This window comes from Oncorhynchus masou, chromosome 28 (assembly GCF_036934945.1).
Source record: "Oncorhynchus masou masou isolate Uvic2021 chromosome 28, UVic_Omas_1.1, whole genome shotgun sequence".
Taxonomy (NCBI): Eukaryota; Metazoa; Chordata; class Actinopteri; order Salmoniformes; family Salmonidae; genus Oncorhynchus; species Oncorhynchus masou.
In genome coordinates this window covers 52,458,653-52,485,794 of record NC_088239.1, presented here as the reverse complement: position 1 = coordinate 52,485,794, position 27,142 = coordinate 52,458,653, and the positions used below count along the sequence as shown (strand labels likewise).

Below are 27,142 nucleotides of genomic sequence, written 5' to 3'. Positions count from 1 at the left end.
TAAAGTGCACATAGGTCAATTTATTTGGGTTTATTGAGTGTTACACCTTGAATACATGTGTGTGCTAGAGACAAGGTGACATCAAACAAGTAGCCTAAAGTGGAGTGTGCAGCCCTCAGTGTCCTTTCACTACCCCATCATGAGACCTCAGAGCTTCTGCTGCAAGCCCAGATCAGACAGATAGTCCCCGTGGAAATCTCCTCTTGGCTATGGGTCTTCAGGGGACATCATCCTTCCTGAAGGCTTATCTAATTTATTTCTCATCATCGTCTTGATTTGAGAACTAACACCAAAGCCGATTACAACATTATAGACCATCTCTAATGACATTGCGAGTGTTTGAAAGACTACATTGAGACGCTTTGTGTGTTTGAGCTAAAAGAAAATATATTTCCGAAGGCCTAGGGCACAAAAGGTGAATTCACATGATGTTCTTCTGTGAATGAAGTCTAGAAACAACTAATTGATACTAATTGATGCCTAATTAATACTAGATAACAGTGTATGAGCACACTAAACCATGCATGAGCTACACGTGGTGCCACAACACTCGTTTGAGTTCATTGATGGTGCATGTTTAAATGCCTGCAGTCAAACACAAAGATGTGTAATAATTGAATTACCCACCTCAATTGCACTGTGAAACTCGCCATTACACATGTTATTGTATAATTCATATGATTTCTTAATATTTAAAAAAATATAAGACTTTGAAACATTTCATCGCACAGGGAGGAATCATGAAACAATTTAAGATTTTGTCTGTACACAATTAGGTGTTCAAACGAGTGCCTAGTGAAAGTCTACATACCCCTTATAAAGTCTTCATCTAAAAAGGAAGGAAGCACCTTTGGCTGCCATTACAGCTGTGAAACATTTAGAATAATTCTACCAATTTTACACAACTATTAGGGCAACATATCCATGCTTTGTCAAAATTGCTTAAGCTCAGTAAATTTGGTTGGGAGTCGTTGGATGGACAGCAATATTCAAACCTAGTCTTAGATTGTTAAGCATATTTAAGTCAGGACTGAGACTGGACCATTCAGGAACACTCAAGACCTAAAATCCGATCTGGTGTGTCTTTCCTATTAACATTAACTCCTCAGTCCCTGCCAGTTACCAGCATACCCATAACATGATGCTCTCACCAAAACACTTGAAAATAGAAAAGGATCAACAATATTGCATTCACATCCACATTACTGACCTGTATGACAAAGTGAAAAGAATAAAGCCTGTTTTAAAAAATCCGCTCCAAATCATCCATTCTGTTTGCAACAAGGCTGTTAAGTAATACTGCAAGACAACACAGCAGACATGGACGTTTTTTGCCTAAATTAAAAACTACAGGCTTGGGTCAAATCCATTACAACACTGAGTGAAACCCTCAGCTTTTTCAAGTGGTGGTGGCAGCATCATGTTATGGTTATGCTTGTCAAAAACACCAGAATGTATTTCTAAGAGGTGTTGAGTGTTCCTGACTTAAATTTGCTTGAAAATCAGAGGTTTGAATATTGCTGTCCATCAATGACTCCCACCCAAATTTATTGAGCTTGAGCAATTTTGACAAAAACAATGGATAAATGTTGCCCAAATGTGCTTCCGCCAAGTATAAACTCTGGGCTGTGAAGACATACGCAATCAAGACATGTTTGTTTTTTATTTAGTATTCATTTGGATATTTTTCTAGAATTCTCTTGAACTTAAAATGTGGAAAAGGTTGTGTAGATCAGTAGGAAATAAATCAAATGTATTCCCTTTTGAGATTACATTTTAAGGCAGCAATATTAATTCACAAAATGTGAAGACTGTGCAAGAGGTGTGTAGACTTTCACTAGCGATTGTATGACCAACATTTGAGAAATCAAGACATTTGAGCAAAATCGATATAATCGTGGGTAGCTTGTTACAACCTCAAAATTCCCCTAACTATTTTAGGTCTGTACTAATCTCTTGTGGACAGACACACGTAACATAACTGGTATAGATTTTAGTTCTGGATCTCAGAGATTATGTCTGTACAGATATTAAATCAAAAGTACCCATAGTGATACCAGCGTCCTCTACACCTGTGTTTTCATGCACTGCAGAAAAGCAGTTTGTTACAAACCTGGGGAGTGCCTAGTTGTTGCATGGAAGGAAACATAATGTTACATATAGATATGTAAAGTATATTGGAGATACTTGAAGTAGAAAATAATGTCTGTTCTGGTTACTCTATTTCTATGTGCAGCTTTTTGTTTCATAACCTTTCAGTTAGACAAACCTGGGGGAGCTTTATCTCCTGACATTCCTATTGGCCAGTGCAACATAAATGCAGGCCCATATATCTCCAGCAGGAGGAACACTCTGTTCCTAACCAGCTCAGAGGAACAGAACATCCTATCCTAGCACCAAAACCCAAACTTTCACTTTCCTTCTGGCCTCTGCCTATTATTGTATAATATTATATACTTAAGGTAGTTATTACCTTATTACCAGATCAATGGGGCACCAGGCACCACCATACACACCAGCTCAAATAAATATGGTTTTCCATGCATTAGCTATTTGCTAACTCTTTCCCTCACACTCAAAATATTCTGTCATAAATAGTTATTTGTCTCATTCACTCACGCTGTTGCACACACACTCACTCAGTGTTTGATTAGAGAACTACATCGGGGAGGGGGACAGATTATGTTTATATCTCAGTTCTTGAAGTATGGGAAGTTTACATTATTCTCAATGGAGGGCTTTGTCTTTCTGGAACACACACACATACACATACACAGACAAAGAGCTGTCCACATCTCCATGTGTCTTCAGCATGTGGATCCACCCTCTGCTTGTCAATCAGTCCCTCAGCTCGGCCCTCCAGTGATGATGTCACAGTCCCAGGGGCGGAGTCTTAGAAGATATCAGGGCATTGGCTCCAGTCCTGTCTATCTTTGGACTCCCAGTATCCACCCCTGTACACGTAAGTGCTCTCCCCCGTTGAATCATCTGTCCTCCTCTCGAACCACAGTGGCTGGAAGCCCTCAAAGTCTTGCCCTAAGGAGTCAGAGACACAAACATACACAGATGTTCCTCAATATGGGTAACATTTTGCTGACATACACTGTATCACAATTGTCAAACTTCCTCTTCCTAGTTTCTATACTGTAATCTCTCTTGAGATGTCTTATCTAGTCCTTTCACACCCCTCCTCACCTTCTTCCAGAGCCTGTGTGGCCTGTGCCTCCCTCTTCCTTCTCTCCAGCCTCTGTCGTTCCTCCAGACGCTGTTTGTGGGCGTTGGCCTCGTCCCATAGCCCCGCCTCCATCAGCCGTTGGTCGGGCCTCAGGCGGCTGTCAGTGGGGGCCACGCCCTCCTCAGGCTCGTTCAGGGTCAAGGCCAGGGAGGAAAAGAAGTGCATGTTCTCAGCATTCTCCCTGGTGGGTGGAGAAGGCACTGAGGTGAGACAGATAGGATGGACAGAGAGGGAGAGGGCGAGTAGCAACGGGTAGAGAGGTGGAAGTAAGATAATGTGCGAGGATGCAAGAGGAATCAAATAACTTGTATAAATAGGTTAGCGTGCATTATGTGCTATAAGGCTGACTTCATAATATGCAGGCAGGCTGATCTTACGGAAGTGGGTATTTCTTCCACAGCAGTTTGGGCTGGAGGGTCTGGTAGACAGTCTTTTGTTTGCCCTCTGACCCTCCACATCCCCGGCTGCTTTCTACTATCTTGGCACTCTCCATCTTCTCGTCCCAGGTCCCAGTCAGGATGTGGTGGGCCGTGCCCTCGCTGTCTGCTACCACACCTGTCACCTGGAGACACAACACCAGAAGAGGGAGGAGACATTGAAGATGGTAAGGACTGCTAGTTTGTTTCTACATGAGCTTTTTTAATTGGTCCGCATGCAGCACAGAGACCCAGAGGGCAAACCATGGATTCACCTTGCGTGGGAGGTCTCTGGAGAAGTAACTGTAAGGGACAAACTTGAGGTGGCAGGTGTCCTTGGTCCTGTGGTTGACTATTTCAATGTCCCCAGACTACAGAGAGAAAAACACAGGCTATTTTATCCCAAGCCTTAGGTTGATGATTCTCCTAGCTTTAGCATTATTTACATATTGTCTACAACATGTCAAATGTCCACAACATGCAATATTTCTAGTTTATCAACGTTAGCAGTCTATCGTAATCATTTACTATGGATGTCAATAATCACAGTACGGGACACTGTTAAGAGTGAGAATAGCAAAGCCGTACATAAAGGGATGGAGACAAATGGGAGAAAACAGATACAATGAGTATTGCCGACATAATGAGAGACAATAGAGGAAGGCAGAAACCACAGAGCAGATTCTGCAAAACACCGCACACATCTACAAACAGATCAAACACAATTATACAAATACACATTACATATGAGAGACACACACCTGGTCAATCCACAGTTTTCCTACGATGATGTTGTGCACTGTGGAGGTGACTTTGCCCCACACATAGTGATTCCCACTGGAGTGGAACTGCAGGTGGATACAGCCTAGAGAGAAAGTGATAATTAAAATAATCAGCCAGTGGAGGCTCCTTTGTGGAGGAAGGAATGGACCATCCTCCTCTGGAAATTTCTTCTTTTTATTTTTTTATTGTGAAACATAAACAAAGTTATCCGTTTTAGATAAAACTATACTAAATATATTCAAATGTCACCAAATAATTGACTAAAAAACACTGAAGGTGTACAGTAGCCTCAACAGCACTCTCTGGGGTAGCATTATGGTGTAGCTGGAAGACAGCTAGTTTCCGTCCTCCTCTGGGTACATGGACTTCAATATAAAACCTAGGAGGCACATGGTTCTCACCCCCTTCAATAGACTTAGACAGTAATTATGACAACTTCCAGAGGACGTACTGCAACCTATCAGAGCTTTTGCAGCATGAACTGACATGTTGTTCACCCAATCAAAGGATCAGAGAATGAAACTAGTACAAAAAGCATAAGCTACAGCTAGCACTGCAGTGCGTAAAATGTGGTGAGTAATTGACTCAAAGAGAGAGAAATACAATAGTTGAACAAATTAATTTCTTCACAAATTAAAGAAAAGCAACAGAGAGAGAGAGAGCTAGCTATATTTTGTTTAATTTTTTATACTTTCACTTACTTAGCTAGGGAATGCAGCTAGCTAGTTTAGCCTACTCAGCTATGTTGACTATGACGTTAGCTAATATGGTGACACAGCGATGTGTGTAGCAGTTAGCGGTTATGATGTGAAGGATTGGCTTGGAGAGGTTTTTTTCTCCTGGTTACAGACACAGCTGTTGTGTTGGGCAATGAGTGAAGTGAAGGAAAAAGGTGAGAAGAGGAGAGCGAGTAGAATCGAGAAGGAATTATACAACGAGCAAAGTGATCATGCTGTTCTGTATGTAGCTGCTATGAAAGTGAACTGTGTTTGTGGGTGATCAGGGGTGTATTCATTCCATCGATTCTGTTGAAAAACGTTCCTTAAATGGAAACAAATGGAACTGGGATAAACATACCTGAATTTGTCCAATAGAAACACTCGTTAGCAACTGTTTGGATTAATGATTACACCCTAGGTCAGCTAGATGCAGGCAAGCGTGTGCAAGGCGGTATTGAATGTGTCACTGTTTGTCATCTTGATTACTCACATTTTTCTCTCGACCTGTGAACCTACATTGTAAACTTTCATTCATAGGCTAGGTTGTAACAACCTCATGATGGGTCTAGGGAATACTTGAGTATCATGTACAGCACATATGTCAGAGTCAAGGCCCGCGGGCCACATCCGGCCCGCGAGAAGGTTTTTTACGGCCCCTGGGATGATCTTGATTTATTATTAGAACCGGCCCGCAGACCGCAGCAAGCCGGCAGCCCGCAGATCTTTTACACGCACCAATACTACATTTCCCACAATGCAACGGTGACGCACCGAGCAGTAGGCTGCTTCATTTCAATATTTATTGGCACAGCAGTCGTCAGCATCACAGTAAAATTAACTTTCAGATACCCATCAAAAATGGCAAAACGGAAGGTGGACACTGAGAACCGGGGTTTCAAACAAGGTGGGAGTCGGAGTATATGTTCACGGAGGTAGCTGGAAAACCTGTGTGTCTTCTGTGTGGAGAAAGTGTGGCGGTACTGAAAGAGTATAATCTGAGACGACATTATGAAACGAAACACGCGGACAAAAACAAGAATATGGACATGGAACAAAGGCTACAAAAGGCAGAGGAATTAAAACGAGACCTCAAATCTCGACAGGCTCTGTTCAAAAAAGCCAAATCACAAGGCCAGGCTGCTGTCAAGGCCAGTTTTATTTTGGCAGAAGAGATCGCTAAATCAGCCCGGCCATTTACGGAGGGGATTTCATCAAAAACTGCATGATTAAAGTTTGTGACGAAGTTTGCCCAGAAAAAGGCAACTCTTTTTAAATGTGAGTCTGAGCAGAAACACCATTGCCGAGAGAGTAGACCAGTTGTCCATCAATCTAAAAGAGCAGCTTGTGAAAAAGGGAAAAGATTTCATTGCATATTCCTTGGCTGTGGATGAGAGCACCGACATTTCTGACATTGCCCAGTTGTCAATTTTCATCCGCGGAGTGGACTCCAGCCTAAGCGTGACAGAGGAGTTTTTGGCTTTACGTCCTATGCATGGCACAACTACGGGGCATGATTTGTATGAAGAGGTGTCAAGATGTGTAAATGAGATGGAGCTGCCTTGGGAAAAACTCGTGGGTTTGACAACCGACGGAGCACCTGCGATGTGTGGACACAGGAGCGGACTGGTGGCGAAGATACGGGAAAAGATGCAAGAGGAAAACGCGACAGGTGAGTTGACAGCTTATCATTGTATCATACACCAGGAAGCGTTGTGCGGTAAAGCCTTGAAAATGGAGCATGTAATGAGCATCATCACGCGCACAGTTAACTTTATCAGAGCCAAAGGTTTGAATCACCGCCAGTTCAAGGCATTTCTGACGGAGTTAGAAACGGAGCATGGTGATTTGCCTTATCACACAGAGGTGCGATGGCTAAGCCAGGGAAAGGTGCTTCAAAGATGTTTCGAGCTTCGTGAGGAGATTTGTCTGTTCTTGGACAGCAAAGGGAAAGACACAACACAACTCCGAGACGAAATGTTTCTGTGTGAAATGTCTGTTGAAAATTAAAGATTACTGACAGAGCCATAAGAAAATATTGCTTTATTTATCTGATCATATTGGAATATATTTGTTAGGTTTTCAGTAGGTTCAATTAGGTTCACTAGACTATATGCGTCATTTAAAAATTTTTCAATGAACATTCGAACAGTCCGGCCCTCGGCTTGTAGCTAAATTTTTTATTTGGCCCTCCGTCCATTTGACTTTGACACCCCTGATGTACAGTAGTAGCCTAAACCTATCGATGTTACATTGAGCTGGGTGAATGGAATATGAATGACAGTCATCCAATATGCTGTAATAGAAATAAGTCCATGCTCATTAAAAAAAACATTTGTCCTCCCTAATCTTAAACGGCACTGACCACCACTTGCAAAATGTGAATATTTTGAAATAGCTGTGTGACATGCTTCTGTATGTATAACCAGCAATTATTGCATATCGGAGGAACATTGATGTACTGGGTATGCATGGCTCACCTAATGGCATGACAGAAATGTATTTCCCTCTGAACTTGCTGTCGATAGTGATCTCCTGCCACAGGGTCCAGCCTCGCTGTGACATCACATGGTGGGCAGCGGCTGGGGGGTGGTGACTGACCTGAGAGAGCAGAAGGAGGAGGATGACATCGTCAGTACGTAGGGGTGTGAACATTGAAATAAAATTGGGATCCTTAACATTAAGAAAAATCTCTAACTGAAAAACAATGTTTTTTGTTTTTTTTCTCCCACAAAATTAAAATCACAAAACATTATTTTCCATGTTATAGCCCAACTAGACGATAAGCTATAAAGGCCTGGGGAAAGTTGTGTCATTGAAATAAAACCAGAGAGGAAGAGGTGAACTTTTGGCTACTTTGGTGAATTTGCGAGGCTTCCAAGACATATGCCCCTTCTTCTCTCTCCCTCTCTCTGGCTCACCTGCTCTTTCTCTTCACTAATGATGCGAGTGTGTGTGTTCAGTCTTCAGTGTAGAATATCCTATTCATTGATGAAAGGCCATGCTTTACTGAAGCTGCGAGCCAAGAAATTGCGGAGTTACAGCATTCCATTACGAGATACTGGTTTTGATTGCCGAAAGATATGCCTAGTGAATGGTCCTGACTCAGTCTGCCTGGTGGCTGACCTGCCTATACTGTGCGACTCCCTTCTCTGTGAAAGATGCGAGGGTTTGTGTTCTCGAACGTCTGGCAAATAATCTGTCTTCTCCGTTCCAAAAACACTGAATCTTAGCAGGCGATTCCTAGTGCAATCGAATCTTGACACTCAGAAATGAGAGTCGAGGAATCAATTATTTTGGCGTCGACTCTCCACCAATACGTCATGGTCGTTAAGAATAGAAAAATGATAGAGAAAGGCAAGTGACAGCAGTGAAGTCCTGTATGGCAATACTTTGAGAAGTTAAATGAGATGGAGATGAAAACTTTGCGAGGTGGAATTGACGTACAGTAATGGTAGTACAGGGGTTATTTAAAACCTATGTTTAACCCTTTATCATGGTGGGTGTCTTGATGGATTTCAACAAAATTGGATGACATAAAACATGACTTTTCTGTCCTTGCATTTATGGCAGTGTAAGTTGTCAAAATATCATGCATATCATTAATCAGTTAAATTGGACATTGAACTTGAACCCTGTAAGAATCCTGGATTTAGCTTTGGGACAGTTTTGAAAATAGTGAAAACAGTTTTCTTGGGCACACAAATCTGAAATAATGTATGCGATTTGCAAAATCGAAGTCACCTTTCCTTGATACTTGATACTTAAAACCTAAATCGACACTGTCATTAACGTGGTTCTTCAATAATTATGCATAGTACTTGTTGGATGCGCATTTGGTGTCCAGCTGATTAGTTACAGCGTGAAGATTCCTTCCTGATCCAGGAAGGAATCTTCCAAATGACAGTGTTCCAAGTGACAAAAAGCTGTTGTGACAGCGCAAGTGCTGGAAAAAAGGTGTTCGCGAAGAATGTCCAGAATATTTTGGTGTCTCATTCCTTACGCTGGTGAGGACAGTTGTGTCTGGATCCACGTTGGATCTAATATCCCCAGCGAATTGATGTTGGTCATCTGTTATTTTCTGCTTGATTTACAGCAGGGTTAGATTTATCAGGGAAAGCATCAAGGTAATGAGTTCGTGTTTTCATATGTTTTTATCTGTTTTTGTGAGAGATGTGGCCACTTTAATTTGTTTCCCGCAACCTCAATATTGTCGTCCTCATATTAAGTGCTTGAAAAAGTTCCATGAAGTCCTTGAATTTGACTTATCAATGTCTGTATGAACCCTGCTTAAAGGATTATAGACCTTGTTGTATAGGTGGAGTTATCGGCCAATTTGGATATATTTTCACTTTTAGTACATGTGGAACTGCATGAAAATCCTTTTTATTTTCATTTCAAACCATTTAGAAATGTCACCCATTGGCCCCATTATTTATAGAAAGATCCCTATGTGCACCTCAGACATATGTTTCAGAGAGAGAGAGAGAGAGTCTGTGTGCGTGCGTGCGTGCGTTGTGTCTGACCTGCTCGCAGATGGAGCGGTAGCCAAAGTCGTCCAGGCGGTCCAGCTCGTAGGTCTCCCCCAGCAGGGGGTTGAAGGGCTTGGCAGTGCGGTGGATGGTGGTGGAGTAGGAGGATACAGAGAAGGCTGCCACCAGGCACATCTGCTCCAGGGACGATTCGCAGCGAGCCGCCCGGTCCAGCAGGTCACTGTACTCCAGATCCTCAGTCAGACGCTGCAGCATTGACAGGGGCTCGTTGAAGTTCACCTGAGGTTACACACACAGGAACGCACACACACACACACACACACACACACACACACACACACACACACACACACACACACACACACACACTGGAGTTAGACCCAATCGAGTTGCTGAACTGTTGCACCATCTATAGCCCTCAAATTCAAATCTGGACTTGGAAGCCAGTTCCACTGCTTTGTTTCATTCTTCTCCTCTAATCAGGGTCTGATTTAGACCTGGGACACCAGGTGGGTGCAATTAATTATCAGGTAGAAAAGAAAACCAGCAGATTTGAAAACCTGTGTTCTATTGCCACCATGGATATTATTTTAACCTGCTGGTCAACTATGAACCAGTCTTTAAATCTCCAACCGGTACAGCCAGAAGAGGACTAGCCACCCCATGGAGCCTGGTTCCTACCTTCTACAGTTTTTCCTAACCACTGTGATTCTGCATCTGCATTACTTGCTCTTTAGGGTTTTAGGCTGGGTATCTGTAAAGCTCTTTAGGATTTTAGGCTGGGTATCTGTAAAGCTCTTTAGGGTTTTAGACTGGGTATCTGTAAAGCTCTTTAGGGTTTTAGGCTGGGTATCTGTAAAGCTCTTTAGGGTTTTAGACTGGGTATCTGTAAAGCTCTTTAGGGTTTTAGACTGGGTATCTGTAAAGATCTTTAGGGTTTTAGACTGGGTATCTGTAAAGCTCTTTAGGGTTTTAGGCTGGGTATCTGTAAAGCTCTTTAGGGTTTTAGGCTGGGTATCTGTAAAGCTCTTTAGGGTTTTAGGCTGGGTATCTGTAAAGCTCTTTAGGGTTTTAGACTGGGTATCTGTAAAGCTCTTTAGGGTTTTAGGCTGGGTATCTGTAAAGCTCTTTAGGGTTTTAGGCTGGGTATCTGTAAAGCTCTTTAGGGTTTTAGGCTGGGTATCTGTAAAGCTCTTTAGGGTTTTAGGCTGGGTATCTGTAAAGCTCTTTAGGGTTTTAGACTGGGTATCTGTAAAGCTCTTTAGGGTTTTAGACTGGGTATCTGTAAAGCTCTTTAGGGTTTTAGACTGGGTATCTGTAAAGCTCTTTAGGGTTTTAGGCTGGGTATCTGTAAAGCTCTTTAGGGTTTTAGGCTGGGTATCTGTAAAGCACTTAGTGACAACTGCTGATGTAAAAAAGGCTTTATAAAATAAATGTGATTGATTGCTAGAGCTTGCATTTAATACGCACACACTACATAGTGCAAATACTAGTACAGACCGCAGAATCACTTCTCGTTTCTCTTACAGGCATGGGAATCTTGGACAGCTCCTTGCCGATGCAGTTCTTCATGATGCTCCACAAGTTGAGGGAGTAGTTGGGTTTGTCTGGGATGCGGCTGCGTCTAACTCTGCGCCGCTGCATGTTGTCGGAGCCAAGGTCCTGAGAACAAATACATGTCAAACAGTCAGGTAAGCTGAGGTATTATAGGATAGATCTCACCATTAAATATTGTATCATCAGGCCCTAAGGTAAGATACAGTTGTCCATGGTTTACTACGGCTGGGTATGTAAAGGTATGGTAAAGAACAGAAGCCTGCAGACTCACCTTCTCGTCGTGGCTCCATTCATTATTGGGCAATCGTCCGCTCATGATACTCTGGTTACTGGCTGAGCGTCTGAAACACAAACACACTATGACTACTGTATACACAAAACACACTATGACTACTGTATACACAAAACACACTATGACTACTGTATACACAAAACACACTATGACTACTGTATACACAAAACACAGTATGACTACTGTATACACAAAACACAGTATGACTACTGTATACACAAAACACACTATGACTACTGTATACACAAAACACACTATGACTACTGTATACACAAAACACACTATGACTACTGTATACACAAAACACACTATGCCTACTGTATACACAAAACACACTATGCCTACTGTATACACAAAACACACTATGACTACTGTATACACAAAACACAGTATGATGAATTCATTAGACATCAAGAAGTATTATGAATTATACTAGCATCGTCATATTACATAGCTATATGAATGAACTCTACTTGGCCCCATGATCAGTAGAAATGAGGTCAGCGACCCTGACTGAGAAAAGAAAAGCCACATACTCTCACAGTTCCGATGCAAAATACATTAAACTAATGTTTCAACAGCAAACCTTCCTTCAACAGGGTTTCATCCCAGCGACCCTGACTGACCTGTGCTGGGTGTGGTCAGTGGCAGTCACTGTGATGAAAGCAGGGGAGTCCTCCATGGCATCAAAAAATTCTGTGTCCTCATTCTCATCACTGGCATCCCCCTCCCGCCTCCTCTCACCCCCGTCTGCCGGGGACACAAGATCATTAAATTCAAATCAAATCAAATTACATTGGTCACATACAATTGAAGTCGGGAGTTAACATACACCTTAGCCAAATACATTTAAACTCAGTTTTCACAATTCCTGACATTTAATCTCAGTAAATATTCCCTGTCTTAGGTCAGTTAGGATCACCACTTTATTTTAAGAATGTGAAATGTCAGAATAATAGTAGAGAGAATGATTTATTTCAGCTTTTATTTCTTTCATCACATTCCCAGTGGGTCAGAAGTTTACATACACTTAATTAGTATTTGGTAGCATTGCGTTTAAATAGTTTAACCTGGGTCAAACTTTTCGTGTAGCCTTCCACAAGCTTCCCAAAATAAGTTGGGTGAATTTTGGCCCATTCCTCCTGACAGAGCTGGTGTAACTGATTCAGGTTTGTAGACCTCCTTGCTCACACACAGCGTGTGGGTGGACCATTTCAGTTTGTCTGTGATGTGTACGCCGAGGAACTTAAAACGTTCCACCTCCTCCACTACTTTCCCGTTGATGTGGATAGGGGGATGCTCCCTCGGCTGTTTCCTGAAGTCCACAATCATCTCCTTTGTTTTGTTGACGTTGAGTGAGAGGTTATTTTCCTGACACCACACTCCGAGGGCCCTCACCTCTCCTCCCTGTAGGCCGTCTCGTCGTTGTTGGTAATCAAGCCTACCACTGTAGTGTCATCTGCAAACTTGATGATTGAGTTGGAGGCGTGCATGGCCACACAGTCATGGGTGAACAGGGAGTACAGGAGAGGGCTGAGAACACACCCTCGTGGGGCCCCGGTGTTGAGGATCAGCAGGGTGGAGATGTTGTTTCCTACCCTCACCCCCTGGGGTCGACCCGTCAGAAAGTCCAGGACCCAGTTGCACAGGGCGGGGTCGTGTTTTGTGTTTTTATTTGTGTAGATCTGATTTTCTAACCTGAGTTCGTGTATGATATAAATGAAATTCTGAAAGACAAACCAGCGACATAATCAAACTGATACAGTGCCAACTTTGCGTGCAGTGCCAGGGATGACCAGAGGAGGGCCAGCTTCTTGTGAGATTCCAATCCATACCATGCAATAAACTGCACCAAACTACCTTCACAGTAAGAGCTTAAACCATTGACAGTGTTTTCCAATCAGTTGCACTATCAAACATGAGAGGAGAGAACAAACTGCTTGTGTGTGTGTGCGCGTGTCTGTGTGTGTCTCTGACCTGGGTGTGTGCTGGGAGCCTCTCTCCAGGCCCTCTCCAGGCTGTTGTGTTGCTTGGCTAGCTGTTCAATAGTCTCCTCCAGGTGGTGGCGCTGTTCTCTCTCATACTGCAGGGCTCTCTGCCACTTTCGGCTGTGTGTCTCTGCTACGTCCAGGAAGTCCCGACAGGCCTGCAGCCACAGAGGTGACAATACATCCATAACACATCTACATCTTCAGAGCTTAGCTACACCACACAGTCAATATGTAATAAACACTTCTATTGATCATGGCATTGAGAGTTTTTATTGTTGTATTGATTAAAGCATTAGATTGACTACTAGCATTGGTCATACAGAAAGATCGATTGAAATAGCCAGTAGGCGTTGTACTGAAATGTTAGCAAAGTGTTAGCAGCAGTGAGTCGGTCCTCACATTGATCATAGCATTGGAGGTGATGCGGAAGAGCGTGGCACGCTCGTTGACGGTCTTGAGTTTGTCGGTGCCGTCGGTGGCCGTGCGTAGGTCCTCGAGCTCGCTGAGGGATCGCTGCAGGGCGGTGCCGTGTTTGCCGATTAGCTCGTTGCAGGTGCTCAGGTCGTCCAGCTTACTGGCCAGGGTCTTCAGAGCCCCCTGGGTCAGGGCCCGGTCTGGCTGGGGCACGGGGGCCTCATCTCCAGAGTCATCTGCAGACCAGCCACAGTGGAAGGCAGAGTCAGAGGGTGCAGCACTGAGTTACCATGCATTCAGGCATTTGCTTACGAAGCCAGATTCTTAGAATAGCACTTATAGCTTAATTCAGTCTGTAAGTGGAAGACATTATGATTGATTTTGAGGGTGGAAAGTTTTTTTTTTTTCATGCCGTAGGACGGTCACACTCATTTAAGTTTCCGTTATGTACCAAGAAGGTGCATAGATACTGTGGACACTTATAATTGTGACGCACGCAGATATAAAACAACTTCACACTGACAAATCGACATGGAGACAAAGGAAAGGGAGGGATCGATGGAGATCTATTACGTGAAGTCATGTATGCGAATAGATGGAGAGAGTGTGAGGGATGGAAAGATATATTAACTCTACACACTGTCGTTGCCCCCCTCCCCACTCCCCAGCGGAAAGCTGTGAATGACATTTCCACCGTTGCCGTGGAAACACAGGCCCATGCAGTTGCTGGGCTGGGTTATTTTTAGCAGCAGGAGGGAGAAAAAAAAGATGACGCACTTCACTTCCCTCCGCTCCTCCCCGTGTTGGTATGAACGGGGCCATCAGTCACAGGCAGCTGAGAGGAAATAAATAGGCCCGTAGCAGCAGAGACAGACATAATCCTGGGGAGGGATCATTATATGGACCTTAAGGCACCCAGAGACAGGGAGAAAGGACATCTCCGTGAGAGAAAGAGCAGCAATGTTACAGTCATCTAAGAGCTGCTGGAGTCTGGTGTCTGACGACCCGCCACGGTCACCTAGGTCCCCCCGACCTTACCATCTGCATCCGACAACAACAACAACGTCACCTGGAGTCTACATCATTGACACCTCAAAACTCTTACATACTAATGACACTACAAGTGATATCTGCAAATAATGTTCTAAAACCATGACACTTTAAATAGATATAAATAGTAGGCTTCTCATTTCCATAGGGATATTTCTACAACTGGATCAAACTGTTGTGACTCCAATGGTTGTGAGTAAATTTGAGCATAAACAATGTAAGTATCCCAAATGCCTACAGTAGATCCTACTGGGCCAAATCCATCAGCTCCTGCATTTGCCTGCTTCACGTGACACATGCATTCATATATAAGCTACAATCTCCCATTCAGGCAAGTAGGTTTTCTGAATCTAGGTCAGTGTCAGGCAGAGCAGCCGTGGAGCTCCAGTGCACAGTGAAGAACTCCCATGGTGTCCAGATCACCAACAAACTAACATGGTCCAAGTACACCAAGACAGCCGTGAAGAGGGCACGACACAACCTATTCCCCCTCAGGAGACTGAAAAGATATGGCATGGGTCCTCAGAAGCTAACAGTGGGTTAATAGGCAGTTAACCCGCTGTTCCTAGGCCGTCATTGAAAATAAGAATTTGTTCTTAACTGACTTGCCTAGTTAAATAAAGGTGAAATAAAATAAAGATCCTCAAAAGGTTCTACAGCTGCACCATCGAGAGCATCCTGACGGGTTGCATCATTGCCTGGTATGGCAGTATGGCAACTGCTTGGCCTCTGACCGCAATGCACTACATAGGGTAGTGCGTATGGCCCAGTATATCACTGTGGCCAAACTTCCTGCCATCCAGGACCTCTACACCAGGCAGTGTCAGAAGAAGGCCCTAAACATTGTCAAAGACTCCAGCCACCCTAGTCATAGACTGTTCTCTCTACTACCGCACAGCAAGCGGTACCGGAGTGCCAAGTCTAGGTCCAAGAGGCTTCTAAACAACTTCTACCCCCAAGCAATAAGACTCCTGAACATCTAATCAAATGGCTACCCAGAATGTTTACATTGCCTGCCCCCCCCCCCATCTTTTACACTGCTGCTACTCTCTGTTATTATCTATGCACAGTCACTTTAATAATTCCCTCAATTATCTCGACTAACCGGTGCCTCCACACATTGACTCTGACAATGTCAGTGACACACACACACACACACACACACACACACACACACACACACACACACACACACGTACCTCCGACAGCTACTCGGCATGGTACTGCTATGACACCAGGTGTTTACAACTGCATCTACATAGTCACCAAAACATGTCTGTATGAATAGGCACACCCCTGCTAAGACACAAACTGTGTTATAGTAGTCTAAATGGACTGTGAGTAATATCTGCGATACAGTAGGACAGGAGGAGGGCTGCATGGTATGTTTATGTGTGTGGGATCGTTAAGTACCCATCATCACTGTCATGTGTACAATCATCACTGTCATCTGTCATGTGTGGGTGTCAGAGGAAAACACGTCAGCAGATAATTGTTCGAGATGGCCCTTGTTGGCCCTGATTCTGAGACATATCTCTATTATCCACCCCCACAGCTGATGGAGAGGGAGCCCACAATAGGGGTGGCGACAGAAAAGATGCCAGGAAGAGGAGAGACAGCTACTGTTACTAGAATACAATAAGACCCTGACAAGATGATGGAGATCGCAGCAGAGCTACCATCCAGTCAAAACAACTGGCGTGCCAATCTATTGTCACCTATGATGTCATTACTGAAGACCTCTGTAGTTATAATAATCAATCACCCAAAAGCCGATCACACGCAGACACACACATAGCCCATACAATCTCTCGCTCGCAAGTACGCTCGTACACGCACGCACAAATGACTTCAGTAAACCCCAATCTGGTGAACTTCTTATGGGACAAAACTGCACTAGGGGACCCCCATGGTTCGAGTTATATCCCTCAAGGTGATCATGACAGAGGCATCCCCTTGAGGGTGGGGTGCGCAGTGCGAGGGGATGCGAGGGAAGCTTAATTTGGGGGTTGTGGACAGGGTCGCAGAAGCGTTCTGCACATCAGTTACCTGGAGCTTTGTCCCATTGTAGGCCGGCCAGTAGGTGCTGGTGAGGACCGACAGCGGGACAGGTCAACAGATAGGGAGGGGTGCGTTCTCGCCCCCTCTTATCCTTAGCTCGCTCCCTACTGCTGTGGAACGGTGCACACTTTCCCTCGCTCCTGGCGACGCATCAACGCGGGTTTGAATCTGATATCTAAGTTGGGTGGAGGGGGGTCCAGTTCTCGGGGGTCTCCCAGATATGGGAAATGTTTGGCAGAGTCGATATAGACCTTTGCGTATTGTCGGCTGTTTTTCTCAATAAGGGACCTGAGTGTTCTGCTGGGAACAAATGGCTGGGAACACCAGTGGCCTTGGACCCTCCTTTGCACGTTTCCCCAAGTTGACCTGATTCCGCCCACGCTGGAGAAGGTGAGTCTGGAGGGCTTGTCGTTGATCCTTGTGGCTCCACATTGGCCCAAATAACCGTGGTTCGCGGAGATCATTTGCCTTTTAGAAGGGGACCGGTGGCAACACCCATTGCATAGGGACCTGTTGTTCCAGGCACATTGTCAGGTCTGGCACCCACAGCCAGAGATTTGGAGTCTGGGGGCTTGGCCCCTTAAAAGGTCCAATCTGATGGCAAAGGGATTACCTTTGAAAGTTAGCACATACAGTCCGCAAGGGCGCCCTCCACAAGAGGGTTGTATGGGTATACGTGTTTGAGTTTTGGTAACAAAATAAAGGAATTGTTCCTTTTCAGAGCTCTCTAGACATTTTTATGTTTTTCGAGCAGGGCAGTTCATTCTCCACCCTGAAGGTATATATGGCAGCTATTTCAGCATATCATGTGAGAATCGATGGTGCCACTCTAGGGGCTCATCCCCTGGCGATGCAGTTTTAAAAAAAGAAGGTGTGAGCTGTCTGAGGCCGGTTTGTAAACCTATTGTGCCCACTTGGGATTTGGCTTTGGTTTGGGATGTTCTGGGTGAGCCCACTTTCAACCGATGGAGTCTGTATCTGAAGATCCACTCCTACAAGACCCTCCTGCTCATGGCTTTGTCCTCGACAAAACGCTTTGGAGATCTCCAAGCATTATCCATTCACCTCTCCTGTATGAAGTTCGCCCTTGGCAACTTGAAGGTGAAGTTGTGTCCTAATGCAACCTTCGCCCCTAAGGTCATGACTATGTCCTACAGGTCTCTAGCTTTTGAGCTTTTCGCTTCCTCAGTATGCTTCTGAGGAGCAGTGGAGGTTACATGCCCTGTGTCTGGTACAAGCGCTACGCATGTACATTTACTGGTCTGGGGTGTTCCGTGACTAACTTTTTGTCTGTTTTGCTAATCTGACTCATGGTAGAGTGCTTTCTAAGCAGCATCTCCCCCACTGGATTGTGGAGGCCATTTCTCTAGCATATGATGTGTCCACTGGCATATCAGTGTCCACTGTACTGTAAGCACTTTGAGCCATGGGCAAATGTAAAACTATCTAAATGGGCTCAGACCCTTCAAATCCTGTTGACTTAAATAATAAATGGTTAAATGGTTAAATAAATAAATTAAATAAAGGTTGAATAAAGAAACAAAGGACTTTAAAGTTTGAACCCATGTTCATAAACACACAAGCATACACAGACAAACAAACCTTCCAGAGGGTAAGACTACTGGGGACAGAGGCAGAGGCCCACCCCTCTCCTATGAATGCAGAGCCTGAGAAAATCTGTCATAAACCCTATCTGTAGAAAAACATACTTTACATTTAATAGACATATTACCACCATCTGCCATATTTAGGTCAGTTCAAATCAATAAGGAGGAAAAAGAAAGAGCTTCGACTCAGCATTTCCGCCAAGAAAAGCAAACATGTAAAAGATGCCAAATAACAAAGTAGCAGGTAAATCACACTTGTCCCATTGTGCAGCTGAAACATTTAATAAGAGGCCCAATGAGGTTGATTGGTGTTCAGCTCATCAATCTTGTGAAATACTACTGGGAAATCTGTCATAGTTCATAAACACACACTAGTAAAGTCCCATCCAGAAATAAGTCTACCCCACTTACTGTCAAAGTGAATTAGCATGAGGACAAAAGAAAAACACCTCACATTACAATACAGGGCATTCATTCACACACACACACACACACACACACACACACACACACACACACACACACACACACACACACACACACACACACACACACACACACACACACACACACACACACACACCCCTCCACTATAGCTTACTTGACATTTCCGTCCTCAATATAATTATAGCAGGTAATCAATACTTACAGAGGAAAATTCATTACAGAGGCTGCATTTCAATCTCTTTCTCTTCTCCTTACAGTGCAGACGGAAAGAAAATTCTCTCAATGAAAATATGAAGCAACCCTCCCTCTTACTCCCCTGTCTCTCTCTCCTTCACCATCTCTTGCTTCCTCCTCTCTTTCCCTCTCACTCTCCATAGCAGAGTGGGAGGAGGAGTTAAAATGCTGGAGGATCACTTCATTCAGCTCTGGCTGTCGTCATATTCAGAAAATAGGGAGGGGGAGGGAGAGAGAGGGGTAGAGAGGAAAATAGAGAGCAAGTATGTGAGGGAAGATGGAAATTAGATGTGAAAGTGTGAGTAAGAGAGAGAGAGAGAGATAGAGAGAGAGACTTGGCCGCCATTACAAACTGTACCCTTGCACCATCCTTGGCAGTCACCCTCATTTCCACATGCCCACGAAGTGCAAATCAGAGACCTGGACTGAGACCAGCAATTGGTGGAGACATAGCTCAGAATTAGACTGTTCAATCAAGCCAATTTATTTTAAAGGACCCTAGAGCAGTGTGCCCACTTATCAATGCAACGTGCAGAAAGGCCACATGATAGCACTGGAAGATTTTAAGAGAACAGACAACAAATCGCCAAAGTAGAATTATATTTAAATGATGCATTATACATATATAGAGAAAACATGGTTACTTGTTCCATTTGTTTAGCACGTGCACCACCTTGTGGTTGATTCATGAATAACACTGGTAACCTTGACATTGAATACTACACTAAGATTTGTTTACCTCGGGTTCTTAAACCTTATAATTTTCAGAAAAGTAGTGGATGCTCTAAAGGTTAGTCAACGTTGCAATATACATTCTCACCTTGAAAGAGAAGAAAGCCCAAAGGTCAAATATCCCAGTGAGTTTCATATTGGTTCAATATAACTTTTTCATAATTTATAGTCCAATTCCTTTAAACAGGGTCACAAATCACTGTGTTCTGTACAGTAGTACGGCCACAATTCCTACAGTTTTGTCCTACTTACGTTATTTCTAAATATATACGAAGCTATCCACTCTCCCATTTAAAACCTCCCAATCCACCCAAATATGATTTTCCTCTTGCTCGCACCTGATTGGTGCATCATGTGAGTGGTGTTGGCCTTAGCCTGTTGGAGAGCCGAGACCCAGCGCTGACTCTCCCCATCGGAAGTGGCCTTCAGGTGGTAGTTCCGCCCTCCGCTGGTCAGCACCAGGTGGCAGGTGTCACCCACCTCAATGTGTGCCGTCGCCAGGGTGATGGTGCCACGGCAAGTGTGGGCCATCTCTGCCTGAGTCCTAATGCACAGAGACACATTCACACACAGACACACGTACACACACAGAGACAGGGGAGAAGAGGCTGCTGACTAAATCTAGTTCTACAAAGACAGAAATGATACATAACAGGGCATGCATACTCTCGCACACATACAAATCCACACACGTGCAATTGTTTAATATTTCATAGAAGTATCTCACTTGAGCATAGCTGATGTGAGTGCTTGGAAGTGTGTTCATGTGTGCGTGTTGGTGCAATGTGCATGCGTTGGTCAGGGCATAAACTCTTTATACAGTGGTAGTACTCGAGAGCACAGTTACATAAACACACATGCCACAGAGGAGAGTGGAAAGAGAGGGAAAGTAGAGTTGAATGTACAAAGGAGCAGTGCATAAAAACCCATTAGGCTCTATAAAAACACAGTGAACAAAACAGCTCCTCCATTAGGCTCTATAAAAACACAGTGAACACGACAGCTCCTACATTAGGCTCTAAGTCTAATGTGTTCAAACGGTATGCGCCCCACAGCCTTGGGGAGGCTACAGCTGCTGGAGTATGTCTGTGGTCTGTGAATGACTGAATGGACGTTTTTGCATTCACCACCAGTCCTTGCCTCTATGCTTTTCAGTTTCTCTATCTGTGTCCATCTCTCTTTGTTGTGAATGACGTAATAGCAGAGCTGTGCATTCCCACCCGAGACTGTAGGGCAGCCTGTAGGGCAGCCTACACACACACACACGCACACGCACACGCACACACACACACACACACACACACACACACACACACACACACATGCCTCTGACTAATGCCTCACAATTAAAGTGCATAACACTGACTGACATCACTCACTATTCACTGGTTTTAGGGAAATGTGCCTAACAACTGGCCATTACTGAATCAGAGGACCACACGTTCACACATTTTTAAAGCATCATGATGCATCAGGTAAATCATGTCCTACATTATCTTCATCATAACGAAATGTTAGGACCTATATAGGTCCCCTACTTGTTAACGTACAAAGAGCATACTACACTACATACAATGACAGTCGTTCCTGGAATAGAACATATCTAGGCCTAAATAAATAAAGTATATGTTCCAAAATATTATCTAAAATATTATTCACAGGTTCATCTATAACAATTCTCAACATGACATTGGCAAAAAATATCAATGACAACATCATATAGGCGAAAATATATATTCACTCATTTGGAGTCTGATACGTTTCTAGCAAACTAGATATTTTGGGGGGTTATGCTAATTGTGTCCAGCTAGCTCATTCTGCATTTATGCCATGTCATTGACTGTGACTAGAGAATTGCCTTCCTGTGGGAATGGGATGGATGAAGCTCATGGCATGCAGTTCTTAATTGCCACATAACGTTAGCTAAACACATTAAGATACTTGTTTTTATGAGTAATATTGGACTTACTAGCTAGCTAGCAATGTTAGTTAAATAGCCACGGCATTTATGTACATTATGAACGTCAAGCACATTCTATAGACTGTCAACTACACGTGTAATCTAAGATAACAGTTGGTTTGAAACAGCACTTGATTTTGCCAGGATTCATGCAGTGCTAGCTAGCCTGACTTGACATCTACAGTAGATAGCTAGCGCGTAGCTAGCTACTAGCAAATATTACCTGTAATATGACAGAAGGCCGTTGCTAAGGACGAACCACCGGCGTTGGTAGCCCTTCAAGTAGTTTGTCCATTTATACAGCCAGCCTTTGTAGGTATCAGACCCCGCAGGTTGCCCCCCTGAAGAAGTAGGGGAAGGCAAACTCTTCACCGGTTCACTCATTTGCCCCACTGTCAGCGGTAGATGGAGTCAGAGCAAAGGAATCAACACAGCTGTAGGTAGCTATGTGGGACGATACAGCTAGCTAGCTTGCCTATGATTCATAGTACGAAAGACCAACACCGCACCTGTTTTACCCATCATGTAACGTTAACGCCGATGAGGTAACCCACTGTAATAGCTATTACTCGTTCAGCTAGATGGGGGGGTTGCCACTGGGATGGAGAGCGTGTTTAACCTTCTCCCTCTAACCTAGTTGAGCCTTCAGCACGGGTCCTGATGAGAGGAAGGGGAGCGTGTGACGCAAATAGTGGATGAGGAGTCGACTCAAAAATAATCGATTCCCCGACTCCTTGACCGTCGATTCCCGTTGTCGACTTTCATGTATGGGTGTCAAACTTCGATTGCGCTAGGAATCGACTCCTCAACTCCTAACATTCATTATTTTTGCAACGAATGAAACTATTTACCGTAGTCTACTTCGAGAACACAAACTCTAGCATCTTTCACAGCAAAGAAAAAGCGAGCTAGTGATGGAGAGAGCGGAAGGGGAGGGGCACAGCCAGGAATGTCAGCTGAGCTATTCTACGCACAAGAGCACAAGAGCGAAGACCAAACACACACTCGTTTTTTTTATAGCGAAGATGAAGTGGAGCAGGCGAAGGAGAGAGAGGATCGGGGCAGGACGGGAGACAGCCAGAACCCGAGGGAGAGAGAGGATCGGGGCAAGCAGGGAGACAGCCAGAACTGTGCGCATAGTCTATATCTTGGTAATCTCTATCTAGCAATGCTTCGTAATTTCACCAAAAGTATATTAAAGTATATATTCGTCTATCGATGAGTATTGCTAAGCTATCCTTCATAGTGCCAGTGAATTGAAGTTGAACATCTCCGAATGCATCAGTTTAATTATGCCTAAATGTGCAATACAAATCATTGTCTATATCTTATTTAATGAAACCCCCTCTAAACTTTTTTGGAAATGACAAGTTCACTTTCTCATCCATAAACACAGCCAGGTGCAAATACGGTTCAGCAGCTCAAATCAACAGGATGTGGTGCATTGTTATTAGGAATGACGTTTACTATGGAGGGATCTCTAAAATAATGAATATAATCACACTTCATCAATTTAAATATTATGGGGAGACCTATACATTTAGGAGCCAAGCAAGAGTTGGCCAGTGTAGCCTATTATCGTCTAGACATGACGTTGAAATATATTCACGCCTACAATAAAAACATCCAGGCTTCCATCATAAGGGTCCATTTTTTTTAAAGTAAGAATGACAGGGGGCAGTAGGGAAAACAAATCCTGTGTGAAACATCCTCTGAAATATGTACATACTTGGATAATAAATACAAAACCAACATCTCTGGTAATACCAGATATGTTAACAGCCTAGAGTGTGCCGCATCATCCCATGGGATCTGTCAAGGCTGCATACAGCAGAAATACCACTGAAATATTCTAGTTCCTACACATCACCTTCTTAATCAAAACAAAATATACCTTTTATAGGCAGCACCATTTGGGCTCCCAAGGCATCACTAAAGACCCTAGTTCAATTCCAGGCTCTATCACAACCGGCAGTGATTGGAAGTCCCATATGGCGGTGCGCAATTGGCCCAGCATCGTCTGGGTTAGCGTTTGACCGGGGTAGGCTACCGCTCCTGCTGTCTCTAGAGAGTTGAAAACAGCAGGTCTGGGACAGGTAGCACGTCCGGTGAACAGGTCAGGGTTTGATAGCCGCAGGCAGAACAGTTGAAACTGGAGCAGCAGCACGACCAGGTGGACTGCGGACAGCAAGGAGTCACCAGGCCAGGTAGCCAACCCAGACAGGAAGATCATGTCAGTGACTCAACCCATTCAAGTGATGCACCCCTCCTAGGGACGCACCCCTCCTAGGAGCACCAGTAAGCCAGTAATAGGGTTTGAGGCAGAGAATCCCAGTGGAGAGAGGGGAACCGGCCAGGCAGAGACAGCAAGGGAGGTTCGTTGCTCCAGTGCCTTTCCGTTCACCTTCACACTCCTGGGCCAGACACTCAATCATAGGACCTACTGAAGAGATGAGTCTTCAATAAAGACTTAAAGGTTGAGACCGAGTCTGCGCCTCTCACATGGATAGGCAGACCATTCCATAAAAATGGAGCTCTATAGGAGAAAGCCCTGCCTCCAGCTGTTTGCTTAGAAATTCTAGGGACAGTAAGGGGGCCTGCGTCTTGTGACCGTAGAGTATATGTAGGTATGTACGGCAGGACCAAATCGGATAGATAGGTAGGAGCAAGCCCATGTAATGCTTTGTAGGTTAGCAGTAAAAACTTGAAACTAGCCCTTGCCTTAACAGGAAGCCAGTGTAGAGAGGCTAGCACTGGAGTAGTATGATCACATTTTTGGGTTTTAGTCAAAGTAGCCGTGTGTAGCACTAACTGAAGTTTATTTATTGCTTTATCCGGGTAGCCGGAAAGTAGAGCATTGCAGTAGTTTAACATAGAAGTGACAAAAGCATGGATTAATTTTCCTGCATAATTTTTGGACAGAAAGTTGTGGTGATCGATGGTATCAAAAGCAGCACTAAGGTCTAGTAGCATGAGAACAGATGCAGAGCCTCGGTCTGACACCATTAAAAGGTAATTTACCACCTTCACATGTGCAGTCTCAGTGCTATGATGGGGTCTAAAACCAGACTGAAGCATTTCGTATACATTGTTTGTCAGCAACAGCTTTTTCCCAAAATTTGAGAGGAATGGGAGATTCGATATACCCCGATAGTTTTTATATTTATTGGGTCAAGGTTTGGCTTTTTCAAGAGAGGCTTTATTACTGCCACTTTTAGTGAGTTTGGTACACATCCGGTGGATAGAGAGCCGTCTATTATGTTCAACATAGGAGGGCCAAGCACAGGAAGCAGCTCTTTCAGTAGTTTAGTTGGAATAGGATCCAGTATGCAGCTTGAAGGTTTAGAGGCCATGATTATTTTCATCAATGTGTCAAGAGATATAGTATTAAAAAACTCGAGTGTCTCCCTTGATTCTAGGTCCCAGCAGAGTTGTGCAGACTCAGGACAACTGAGCTTTGGAGGAATATGCAGATTTAAAGAGGAGTCTGTAATTTGCTTTCTAATGATCATTATCTTTTCCTTAAAGAAGTTCATGAATTTATCACTGCTGAAGTTATCACTCAATTGCACTCCACACTGTCCTTTCCCACCTGGACAAACGGAACACCTACCTGAGAATGCTGTTCATGGACTACAGCTCAGCGTTCAACACCATAGTGCCCACAATGCTCATAACTAAGCTAAGGACCCTGGGACTAATCACCTCCCTCTGCAACTGGATCATGGACTTCCTGACGGGCCACCCCCGGGTGGTAAGGATAGGTAACACCACATCTGCCATGCTGATCGTCAACACTGGGGTGTCAACACTCTCAGGGGTGCGTGCTTAGTCACCTCCCGTACTCCATGTTCACCCACAACTGCGTGTCCAAGCACGACTCCAACACCATCATTAAGTTTGCTGACGACACAACAGTTTGCTGACAACGATGAGACAGCCTATAGGGAGGTCACAGACCTGGCAGTGTGGTGCTAGGACAACAACCTCTCCCTCAACGTGAGCAAGACAAAGGAGATGATCGTGGACTACAGGAAAAGGAGGGCCGAACACGGCCCCCATTAACATCATCAGGGCTGTAGTGGAGCGAGTCGAGAGCTTCAAGTTCCTTGGTGCCCACATCACCAACAAACTATCATGGTCCAAACACACCAAGACAGTCGTGAAGAGGGCACAACAACAGCTTTTCCCCCTTAGGAGATTAAAAAGATTTGGCATGGGTCCCCAGATCCTCAAAAAGTTCTACAGCTGCACCATCGAGAGCATCCTGACTACTTGGCATCCAATCATAAGGTGCTACAGAGTGTAGTGCGTACGGCCCAATACATCACTGGGGCCAAGCTTCCTGCCATCCAGGACCGATATACTAGACGTGTCAGAGGAAGGCCCAAAAAATGTCAAAGACTCTAGTCACCCAATTCATAGACTACCGCACGGCAAGTGGTACCGGAGCGCCAAATCGAGGTCCAAAAGGCTCCTTAACATCTTCTACCACCCCAAGCTATAAGACTGCTGAACAATTAACCAAATCGCAACCCAGACTATTTACATTGATCCCCCCTTTATTTTTTACACTGCTGCTACTTGCTGTTTATTATCTATGCATCGTCACTTTACCCCTACCTTCATGTACAAATTGCCTCGACTAACCTGTGCCCCCGCACATTGACTCCATACAGCCTCGTTATTTAATTTTGTGTTGCTTTTCATTTTTATTACTTTAGTTTATTTAGTAAATATTTTCTTAACTCTATTTCTTGAAACTTATTTTTGGTTTTGGGCTTGTAAGTAAGCATTTCGTGGTAAGGTCTACACCTGTTGTGGCGCATGTGACAAATAATTTGATTTGGTGTGTATGTATCCTTTTCAGTGTGTTTTGGGAGTCAGACAAGAGTAGTGTAACGGTTCTCCTCGTCAGAGGAAGAGTAGTCAAGATCGGACCAAAATGCAGCGTGGTATGTGTCCATGTTAATATTTAATAAAATCAACTGAACACTGAATAACAAAACAAAGATAGTGAAAGAAACAGACCTGTAAGGTGAAATACAAACACAGAACAGAAAATAATCACCCACAAAATGGGTGAAAATAATCACCCACCAAAATGCAGCGTGGTTGTTATTCATTGTACTTCAATAAAGAAAACTGTACACG

General features: G+C 44.0%; 1 protein-coding gene across 1 annotated transcript; it reads right to left on the bottom strand.

Annotated features, from left to right (window-relative positions):
* Positions 1–22,826, bottom strand: LOC135517871 (oxysterol-binding protein 2-like). Its single transcript, XM_064942545.1, has 14 exons — positions 22,212–22,826; positions 20,367–20,572; positions 13,883–14,133; positions 13,470–13,638; positions 12,119–12,242; positions 11,472–11,541; positions 11,171–11,305; positions 9,677–9,922; positions 7,631–7,751; positions 4,413–4,516; positions 3,927–4,022; positions 3,613–3,797; positions 3,196–3,416; positions 1–3,036 (listed from the first exon to the last, which is right to left on the bottom strand). The coding sequence occupies exons 1-14, from the start codon at positions 22,370–22,372 to the stop codon at positions 2,894–2,896; spliced, it is 2,232 nt and encodes a 743-aa protein (XP_064798617.1). The 5' UTR covers positions 22,373–22,826; the 3' UTR covers positions 1–2,893.
* Between the last annotated feature and the right edge of the window lie 4,316 nt (positions 22,827–27,142).

What these genes read in the sequence shown, in the direction of transcription:
- LOC135517871 (XM_064942545.1), bottom strand. Translation starts at nt 22,372, where the DNA reads ATGAGTGAACCGGTGAAGAGTTTGCCTTCCCCTACTTCTTCAGGGGGG. An exon ending in TGTCCAAGATTCCCATGCCT is followed by an intron (nt 9,923 to 11,170) that starts GTAAGAGAAACG and finishes GTGTAACCTCAG; the next exon opens with GTGAACTTCAACGAGCCCCT. An exon ending in CACACAGGCTCTGGAAGAAG is followed by an intron (nt 3,037 to 3,195) that starts GTGAGGAGGGGT and finishes CTGACTCCTTAG; the next exon opens with GGCAAGACTTTGAGGGCTTC.